Here is a 10,881-nt window from a genome sequence, read left to right on the forward strand (position 1 = left end):
AAATCTCCAAATTTATATTTATCACTCCTTTTATTTTGTACATTGACATCAGAGGCCGTAGAACTATGAAATACATGGACTATGGTCCCAGGTCCCATATTTGCATTCATCACAATAAGAAAAGTTGCACTCAATGAATTAATGAAATGAGCATTCAGCGTAATCCCCAAAAGGGAGGTCATTGGTCTTTTTTGGGGGGTGTTTTTAGTGGTTCTTTTAGTAAACGATTTTTTTCCCCTCAAGAGGAATATATAATAGTTAGTATTTAGTAATACATAAAGGGTCTGGTTAATATATGCTCTTAGGGCATACATTAACATTTAACAATCCATTTTAGGAAATTTTTATCAGGAATTGAAAAAACTATCAAAAAGTTTGACAACTTTTTCAAATCCCACTAAAAATTTTCCTCAAATATTTTACTAAAATATGTCCTAAAGACATATGTGAGCTATACAATTAGACAATTAGACAACACACAGTGGCCGTACACATGACATATATCCCATCAAAAATATAAAAAAAGTAAAATAAAAAGTCAAGACAATCCTAATAAGAAAAATTAACAGATGTCCTATGAATATTGATTTGTGAACTATTTTTAAAAGCAATTTATGGGAGCTTTCAAGAAAGTGTCATTGACTTTTGCAAACTTGTCAACATATGTTCATTTCCATATATATATATATATATATATTCAGTCTTTGGTTAGTAGGGTTCTACGATCCAAAACCACTACCGTATACCAAGGAGGTAAGGAGGCATCAACGTATTGGATATAAAAAGAAATTTAAGGGCCAAAATATAATCTACCCTTCCCACAGGCCTGGAGCCTTGTAAAGAAGACTACAAGCATGGGCAAAACTAGACTTTCAAGATTGGGGGTGAAACTAAATTATAGAAGTAAACAAACTTAAGAGGATCAATAAGGAGAATTAAGAAAGTTTAGGTGGTGGAAAAATTAAATTGAAATAGAAGGAAAAAGCTTGAAATCTTAGAAAGTTTGGGGAGCCATGTTATAAGCAACCAGACAAGTCCAATGTCCTCCTTTCTACGAAAGCCCAAAAAAAAACAAAGATGCTATATGATTTGTTGCACTTTGGTGTGAACTTTAAGAGCTCTTTAATTAACCACCATTATTTTATGGTTTTTGGTGACTTCAAACTAGTAGATCGGAATCTTAGGTCCCATAGATCTATGTGTAAATTGGTAATGAAATCATTTTTGACCCTCTTCTTACGTTGTCATATTCAAATAGTAATATTAAAAATAAGCATTTTTTTTCAATTGTTTGTCATAGAGAAAATGAAGGGTTGGTTATGGAAACAAATGAAAACGGCCTCACAACAGCCACCATTTTCTTTTCACCAAAATAATCAAGAAGTAAAGATTGGAAGTAGAGGTTGCAGCTTCTATTTCCTTATCAAACAAAACTCCCCCACCACTTCTCATCCAAAGGTAAGCAAGCAATACCTACTTTTTCCTTTCTTTCTTATGCTTTGTTTTCTTTACCTTCAAGTACATCTCTAGCTCTATCTCCCACAATCCAAGTTGTTGGAACATTGTGTTGTTTGAGTATTCTTTTTCTCTAACTTCACTTGCTCAACACGTACTCTTGAGAGTATTCTCAATTTCTCGTACCATCCAATCTCATTTTTTGCTCATATAATTTTCACCTTTTTTTTTTGGTTTGAGCAAGACTTTTGAACTCACTTCCAATTAGGCTGCATTGATTTTCTGCTGTCTTTTTGTCAAGTGTAAATGTGACACCCCAATGGTGTAATGGCACTAATTAGTTTCTCCATCCAATTGTCCGTTTCATTAAGTGATATTATCTGTCATTTTAATCCTTTAACAGAGAATTACATCAAATTCCAGAAAGAGTAGGAAGCCATTATGCCTTTCGGATTGGTTTCAGCGTGGAACAAGCGCCGGAGAAGCAAGTCTCAAGATCACACAGACCCTTGTATGTTCTTCACTTCTTTTACTACTGCTGCTTCTCCACAATATAGTTATATAACATTCATGTCTTCAAGTTTTCAGGGGTTTATAAACCTGTGGAGTTTTGGCAACTTGAAGATCAAACCCCCCAACGCACAAAAAGGCACCATGGATCAGTTTTCACACTCAGGGAAATGGAAGAGGCAACAAATTCATTCAGTGAAGAGAATTTGCTTGGCAAAGGAGGATTTGGCCGAGTTTATAGAGGCACTTTGCAATCAGGAGAGGTATGTTCTGCAAGTTTCTTTCTTAACATAAGATATATTAATGGTTAGCTTTGCGTTTTTTTGGAAATTTTTTGAGGGACGGGGTAGGTAATATCTTCCCCACTCAATGTAAAGAAAAAGTCACGTAGATTGCATTGTTGAAAGTGTTTAAATCATTAACTTTACTAATAGTCTCTTATTGTCGAATAAAATACTTTAGCATGAATCCGCTTACACTAAAAAAAAAAACGCATTAAAGTCTTGAGTTGATGATAAAGAATAATTATTATGAAGCAGATTTCATAAGCTCATATCTTACATCTTATATCATTTAGGAAAACAGATGAAGCAAAAAGGAGTATAATATTAGCATTCTAGTATCAACTTTTGCTTCTCTTTTGAATTCCAAGGTTGTAGCAATTAAGAAAATGGAGCTGCCGCCATTTAAAGTATCTGAGGGGGAGCGCGAGTTCCGGGTAGAAGTTGACATCTTGAGCAGACTCGACCACCCAAATCTGGTTTCCTTGATAGGCTATTGCGCTGATGGGAAGCACAGATTTCTGGTGTATGAATACATGCTTAATGGGAACCTGGAAGATCACTTAAATGGTTGGTTTCAAATTAATTAAAGAACCCAATTCTCATGTCAAATGTCTTTACTTAAACTTGGGTTAATCTGCCACTCTATGTTAGGAATTGGGGAAGCAAAAATGGACTGGCCTACACGGCTCAAAGTGGCACTTGGAGCAGCCAAGGGACTTGCTTATCTCCATTCAAGTTCGTCTGTTGGGATTCCAATTGTTCACCGAGATTTCAAGTCCACTAATGTTCTTTTAAATGCCAACTTTGAAGCCAAGGTAAAATTTGAGAGAATTTTGTCATGATTACTATGTATTAGCGTCTTTTTTAACCATACGCATTTTTTATGAAACATTAGGAAATCCCAGTTGAACCATAAAGCTCTTGGTTTAGCGTCTATTTTTTGTTTCTCCTTTGTGTGCTTAAAAAGTATATACCTACCACCTAAGTTTTCTCTGGACTCTTGAGCCTTTTAGACCAGTCAGTAAGATTGTGATCAAAGATTGACTGACTGCTAATTTTCACAGATATCTGATTTTGGGCTTGCCAAGCTAATGCCAGAGGGCCACGAGACGCATGTGACCGCTAGAGTGCTTGGTACATTTGGCTATTTTGATCCTGAGTACACATCGGTATGCATCTGTGTGACTGAAAAATGCGGCAAATTTTCATCGTAATATATGTTCAAAACTTTCAATAAAAAGTTTCATTATAGATTTTTCTCTCTTGCCTTCGCATATAAAGTTTCATTAATCTCCATACATCATCCAAGAACTCATTGCTCACAGGTCTGCAACCAAATTCAAATTGGGAATAAAAAGTAAAAAAAGAAAAAAAAAAATGCAATACACATATTATGGTAGAAACCCAAAACTCACTAGACAATATAGAAGATACGCATATGCATGTAGTGCATGCAGCTTTGCATAAATCTGGAGACTCATGTATTGTAAAAGCACCTATTATGCCAGTTGAGCAGAAAATAGGGTGTCATAACTTAAGTAGGTTTAGAATATTTCTTCTTTTCTATTTTAGTACCCCATTTTTTAGATTTTACATTGATTTTCGTGCATGCCATGTCAAACTAGAATACGAATATTTCCCAACTTCTCCAAATCAAATGAGATGAATAAAACAAAAATGCCTTAATTGATAAGGTTTGATGCTATATCAATGTGTTGAAAACCAGCCATAAGTGGCTGTATCATGTCTAACAAGTAACATGAACTTGCAACAGCACTCTCCCATGCATGTTAGATCCATGTGTGCAGATCTCACATGCCTGCGGGAACGGACCTAAAGGGGTTCACAGGGGCCCAGGCCCCGACCCAAATAAATTTTTTTTTCTAGGCATATATATATATATATATATTCAGCCCCCTCCCCTCCAAAATTATCGGCCACTGGCCCATATTGCTAACTCATAATGCTACAATTAATGTTTTTAAATTAGATAAATTTATAAATTGAAAACTGGTAAATTTATAAATTGAGATTGTATAGATGATTGCACTATAATTTATTTAAAAAAATAATGGTGTTTTGTATTTTTTGTCTCTGTTGATAGATGATTGCATCTAAATGTATTAAGAAACAATAATTTTGTGTATTTGTCTTGATTGATAGTTGGTTAATACTATATAGATGATTTTTTGGATTTTTAGAAGTGTTCCATACTCCTATTACATAGAATATATATATATATATAATTATAATTTTTAGCTCTAATTGTGACTCACTGAATGCCAATGTCCCAATATACCCTATTCACATAATCTAAATCAAGTAATTAATTATATTTATTTATATAATACCTTGATGTGCTTACTGTATTAAATACACTTCCTACATATTCAGCCAAAAAGGGAAAACACTTCCTACATAATGAGGCGGAATTCCAATCCCCCCTCAACACAACCCATCTCATATTATAAGATTATGAACTCTATAGTATCGCACTTGTCCTGAGCAATACCGAGTATTCAAAGACAATCAATATTATGTTGTCCATTCCTACCATAATATCATTTGTATAGATTCTTGCCTTAGAAGTTAAGTTCTTTTTGACCTCTCTCTCTCTCTCCCTCTCCACTGGATTTGTCTAACAAGAGGGCCCTGAGATTTGAATTTGCCTACTTTGACAATAGACAGGAAAGCTAACTCTACAAAGTGACGTTTATGCATTTGGAGTGGTTCTTCTCGAGCTTCTGACTGGACGCCGAGCCGTGGACTTGAACCAAGGACCAAATGATCAAAACCTTGTACTGCAGGTATGAAAATTTTCTTCTCGCTGCAATTGGCTCTGGTTCTCAATCTCCAAGAAGTTAGCAATTGAAAAATGACAGAATGGTATAAGTATGCTTCTTTCTATTTCAGGTAAGGCATATACTGAATGATCGGAAGAAAATGCGTAAGGTGATAGATCCTGAGCTGAGCCGAAGTTCATACACCTTGGAGTCTATAGCCATGTTTGCAAACCTGGCATCACGCTGTGTCCGTACTGAGAGTAGTGAGCGACCCCCAATGGCAGAATGTGTAAAAGAACTACAAGTGATTATTCATATAAATTCAAAAGGCATGAGCATGGCTATGCATACTCTAAGAATGATCTAATAAAACCAGATGTTTATACAGCAGGGTGCAACTGTTTATGTCAATAAAAAGATGTTTTACTTCTATTAATGATTTCTCCTACCTAGAAAGCTTGTGATAATACAAGCTCAAAAATATGAACACATAATTATTTGGTCAGGATCCCTGACCAAAAACAAAAGGCACTTGAATCATGTTATCAGACACATAAAACGCAACCCAAGACCAAGTGGAAGGTGGCTTTGTTGTGTATTACCAAGTGAACATAGGTAGTAAACCAACAATAAGAAGGTATTACTTCCTAACATATCCAGTATCCTGCTAGTCAGCTACCATTACCATTTGTTTTGGAATGTTTTACTTACTGACATTTGCTTCTATATGCTATGCACTGATTCTATTTTAGGCATGTGCTATATGCCATAGACCAAGTTCAAAAAATATATGTTATATATCCAAAGAAAGCTATAAGATTTCCGTTGAGGAAATAATCTTGGACCTGGAAGAACTTGCCTGTATTGGTGTTCTCAGATTAATTAGCAAATCTCAAAAGACAATTTAAACATCCATACTTAAAATCATTGATTAGATATTAGAATTCATAGAATTTTACAGAAAAATATAACAAAAAACCGCTGAAAATGTACATTTTCTAGTTTCAGTTAAGTGTATTTCAAACTCAGCAATACAAAATATGATTCAACCATCACATCAACTTTGGCAAAGAAATAGGCAGAGTTGAAAAATCAGTACCACTATTCATGCTTGATTTTGTATTAGTGTTAGAAGCTTGGGAGAAAAAAAAATTATATTAAAACTTCAAGATCAAATATATACAAAATATAAACCATGTGTCAAAACTGTAACCTGTTCTTTTTATAACAACAAAAGGACTAAGATCACATTGAAATAGAGATGCCTGATGCAATTTACCTGCATCAAAATGGAACTCTACATACACATAATATAATATAAGCAAGGAGAAGCTCAAACATCAGGTTCGCCTCCTAGCCAAAATCTAACCCAGCTGAATGATGATCGCAACCTCATTGGCATATATCCTGCAAAACAAGAACCCAAAAGAGCCCCAGAAAGGAATATAAACAACATAACAGAAAAAGATTCATATCTCAAATCATCACAACTACAACTTAAATAAATATCTTGCTAAATACAATCTAGATATCAAACGGAAAGAAGTGATGGGAATATACTATATGAAGTCACATGCACGTGTGTGTATGAGAGAGAGAGAGAGGAAAGTAGTAAAAGTTGCATAGGAAGACGTGAGATTCTTTGGTCTATGAATAATACATGGTAGTAATTGCTTGTACCTCTTGGATATGCGTTATGATCCACAATTCCATTCAACATATTTATTCCTCATCAGAATCTGACATATCAAAAGGGCTTCTTAGAACTGGAAGTTTCTTGCACATCAAATGCTTACGTCTCTGCAACATCAACAGGATGAAAATGCTATCCGTATTCACAACCTTATAACCTGCTTTTATGTACATGTTGAATGGAGCTTCATCAATCATTCTGCAGTGCAAGTACACCTCTCTTGTGGAATTCATTTGAGAAATTAATTCCTCACTTGCTTTAAGTAGATGCCAGCCAATGCCCCTCCTGAAAGATTAAAAAAACATAAACTTAGAAACCTGAAATGCTATGGCTTTTAAATTAGTACTATAGTCCAGAGAAGTTTAATTTAAGATTACAGTTCATAACAAATAGAAGAAAAAATTATTTTTGTACAGGATACATGACCGTGACTAATTTTATCATGTATCACATTGCAAGTATAACTTTACTGCCTTTCACCGTACAATCCATCAAGAAATTTTCCATATTTAGATAAAATTAAAATAAGATTTATTTATTTTTTGTAAATCCACTATATGCATTCTGTTTCTCATTTGAACTAATCTTACTATCTGGTATTTTTCAAATTTTCAGCCTCTTGACATCCAATGTAAATGATACAACCCTGGAGTTTTTTTTATAAGCAAAATCAATTGTGTTAAATAAAAGGTTGTACAAAGATACAAAAGGAGCAGTTGGAGGTTTTCTTTTTGGTTAGGTGAAGGGTCTAAAGCGGATGGCCCTCCCAGGATTTGAAGCCAGACATTCCTCATAGGGGAGTCCCAGACATGCCACTAATCCAAGGGCACTTGGCTAGGGAGAAAATGGATTATTCTAGCTATATATTAAAAAGCTCCCCAACCAGTTCAACGGTAACAATGAGTCTATGGAAGCACTTATATTTGAAGATCTACTCCCATCCAAACGCATCCAATAGAAAGAGACCCAAAAAACTGGGATTTCCATCTCTCTATAAACATCTCTTGGCAAAAATCCTCCTATTTCTGCCTTCTACATTTGCCACATCAAACACAGGGGAACTATATTCCACAACCTATTTCTGAAGGAACGTGGTCTTTGTTGCCAAAATTGAAGCACTCCTCTCACCAAATGATAAACTTTGGATGCTGAGGAATTATATATGATTCAAGATTAAAGTAAATTGGATGGCATCATGTTACGGGTGTAACAAGATTTCCCACAAAGGTCAAGCTTATAATGCCTGAGTAGTAGCTAGAAAGTTATGGGGGAATTCTAGTTTTATTATCTGCAGAAGAAGGAATTTAACATGTATGTCGCATATCATGATGATGCCATCAATTTGCCGCAACAATGTTCACAATAACAAGACAAGGATTAAGAAACCAAGCAGATCTCGTATAAGGTAATTTTAGAGTATAATAGAAAGACAACTATACTCTGCCTAGCAGCTGTTGTCTTGACCATCTGGCTGTATGACATCAGGAAAGCTGAAATGACTTATGCTACCATTACTCCTAGAATAACGGTAATAAATGACAGATATGGGAAAAAACTATTTCATGTGATTTCCCATAAGTTTTCTGTAAAGCCACTATATACATTATATTTCTTCTCATTTGTATTAAACTATTAATCTTACTTTCTGGTGTCTTTCAACTTTCAGTCTCCTGATGTCCAAATTAAATGTTAAAACTCCGGGTGCTTTTGATAGGTAAAGAAATTGTGTTAACTAAAAGATTGTAAAAAGACACATAGGGAACAATTGGATTTTTTTTATTTTTTTTTTTGGGTGACATAAAGGGTCCAAGACTCTAAGGGGATGACACCTCCTTTTTTTGAACCCATGCACTCTTTAAAGGGGGAGCAAACATACCACTGAGCAAAGGGCTCTTGTCTAGGGAAAAATTGGACCAAAGTAGCTATATATCCAGAAGTTCCGATATAAGATCAAGAGTATCAATGACCATGAAATCACACATATTTGAAGATCTACTCCCATCCAAAGACTTCCCATAGAAAGGAGACCCAACAAATTGGGATTTCAGTCTCTCTATAGACAACTATTGCCCCTCAAAACCATCATCCTATTTCTCTCCCTCCATAGTTTCCACATCAAACACTGGGGAACCATATTCTATACCCTAATTCTGAAATCTGAAGGAATTGGGTCCTTCTAGCCAACATTGAAGCACTCCTCACCAAACGATAAACTTCTGGATGTTGGTAAATCAATAAATAAAGAAATTTGGACGTCAATCATTTAACAAATAACATGTTATGGGTGTAACATGGATTTAAATATTGGTAAAGCTTCTAATGCCTGACTAACAACAAATTAGTTAAAGCACAATTCTAGTTTTATCTACATGAGAAGAAATTTAACATGCATGTGGCATACATGATGATACCATCATTGTGATAATATAATGTTTACAACAATTAGACAAGGATTAAGAAACCGTGAAAAACTTATATAAGGTACTTTTAGAGTATAATAGGCAACTATTCCATCTGCATTAGCAGCTTTAATCTTGACCATCTAGCTGTATTACATCGGCACAGCCTTAATGACAAGCACAAATCCTAGCATCATAACAGCATCAATAGGACCAATTAACTCTATTTATTTATCTTAATATAACTTGTTTTTCTATACTAGTAGCTAATTATAAGTCTCTAATGAAACCGTGATGTTGACTTCAACATAGCATAAGACCCCAACAAGTAAATTTTGTGCCTTAAACATTGAATTCACAAAAAAAAGAGATAAAAGACAAGAAATTGGTAACGAAAAATAACAATAGTGGAAATCCAAAAACCAAAAACACACCTGCGAAGTGGCTTATCCACGGACATGTTACAAATATAAGGCGAACTCTTAGGAGGAGTAGGCGTAGGAGGAGACGTATTTGCACCCCTTTTATCAAAGCAAACCTCCACGGTCCCCGCCAACTCTTCCTCCTCTTCTTCTTCTTCATGTTCTAGTCTTCCATTTTCCTTTTCTCTGTAGAACCCAATAAGCGTGGCAGTGTGAGGCATTAGAGCTCGTCTCTCAATCAAGTACTGCTTCACCAAGAACCTCAACAACGAAAGGTAACCAGAAGGCCAAACCATGGACTCAGCAAAGGACTCAGCGAGCAAAGCAACTGTGTCGTCCATCTCCTCTGCCCTCATCACCCGAATCCACAATGACCCAGATTCCAGTTCCTGATAATACCTGAAATCCTCGAGGAGTTTGAGCTTTTCAAGCTCTTCATTGCTCAGAAACCGACCAGTCCGAAATGGGTCTTCGAGAAAAGAAGAGCTTGTTGTTGCTGTCGTTGAAGGAGTTGAGTGGGAGGAAGAAGAAGACGATTTGAAAGCGTAGCGGTTGTGCTTGTGAGCAATAGTAAGAAGTGGGTATTTGGGGAAAAGAGGTGAGGAAGTGAAAGGAAGAGTTTGGTGGGGTTTGAAGTGGGAAAAGTAGTGGTGTTGTGGTTGTGGATCTAAGGAGAAAGAGAGTGAAACTGTTGCAGCCATAGAATGGAGGTGAGCGAGTGAGAGCCTGATTGGCCTTTCCAAGTTGATGAGACGAACAACATCCTCGTCTAAACTCTAAACTGCTTTGGCTAATCCTAACTCCAAATTCTCATGTCTAGTTTTAGCCACATAAGCCTGAAACTATTTAATTATGGATATTAAATTTAATAAGGTAAAACTAAAAATGCTGAAGACCAAAACAAAACACATAACTTTTGTTATGATTTTGCCCAAGTAACAAGTTGTGAGTAATTGATTTTATATATGTATACTTGTTTAAAATATAGTTATATAGACTTTGAGATTAGATTATATAAATTTGTCGATAGGTTAATACTTAATATTATATTAAAGTATTATTTGTAATTTATTAATAATATTAACATATTTTTCATGGTAAAAATTCATATATTTGTGATAGGGTAAAAAATTTTAGTTATGATTTTATTATATATGAAAAAAAAAAAAAAAGGTAAATCAAATAGCTTATGGACAAATTCGAGCTTATTTAACAAGAAAATTAACTAAACTTGAACTTATATTCTTGTTTAGTGATGTGTTCGAGCTTAACTTGTGTTCGAAATAAAATTAAATGAACAAACCTTTTTTTTTAATGATATTTTAAACGAACAAA

General features: G+C 35.0%; 2 protein-coding genes across 2 annotated transcripts; one reads left to right on the forward strand and one right to left on the reverse strand.

Moving 5' to 3' along the window:
• The first annotated feature begins 1,668 nt into the window (after nucleotides 1-1,668).
• On the forward strand, nucleotides 1,669-5,468 carry LOC112018572 (probable serine/threonine-protein kinase PBL28). Its single transcript, XM_024051097.2, has 7 exons — nucleotides 1,669-1,966; nucleotides 2,044-2,228; nucleotides 2,618-2,816; nucleotides 2,901-3,064; nucleotides 3,314-3,418; nucleotides 4,934-5,056; nucleotides 5,163-5,468. The coding sequence occupies exons 1-7, from the start codon at nucleotides 1,897-1,899 to the stop codon at nucleotides 5,397-5,399; spliced, it is 1,083 nt and encodes a 360-aa protein (XP_023906865.1). The 5' UTR covers nucleotides 1,669-1,896; the 3' UTR covers nucleotides 5,400-5,468.
• A 700-nt stretch (nucleotides 5,469-6,168) lies between these two features.
• Nucleotides 6,169-10,350, reverse strand: LOC112018570 (GCN5-related N-acetyltransferase 5, chloroplastic). The gene is made up of 3 exons (XM_024051096.2): nucleotides 9,559-10,350; nucleotides 6,713-7,010; nucleotides 6,169-6,439 (listed from the first exon to the last, which is right to left on the reverse strand). The coding sequence occupies exons 1-2, from the start codon at nucleotides 10,245-10,247 to the stop codon at nucleotides 6,755-6,757; spliced, it is 945 nt and encodes a 314-aa protein (XP_023906864.1). The 5' UTR covers nucleotides 10,248-10,350; the 3' UTR covers nucleotides 6,169-6,439; nucleotides 6,713-6,754.
• Nucleotides 10,351-10,881: the final 531 nt, after the last annotated feature.

Source organism: Quercus suber, unplaced genomic scaffold, assembly GCF_002906115.3.
Source record: "Quercus suber isolate HL8 unplaced genomic scaffold, Cork oak 2.0 scaffold_302, whole genome shotgun sequence".
Lineage (NCBI taxonomy): Eukaryota > Viridiplantae > Streptophyta > Magnoliopsida > Fagales > Fagaceae > Quercus > Quercus suber.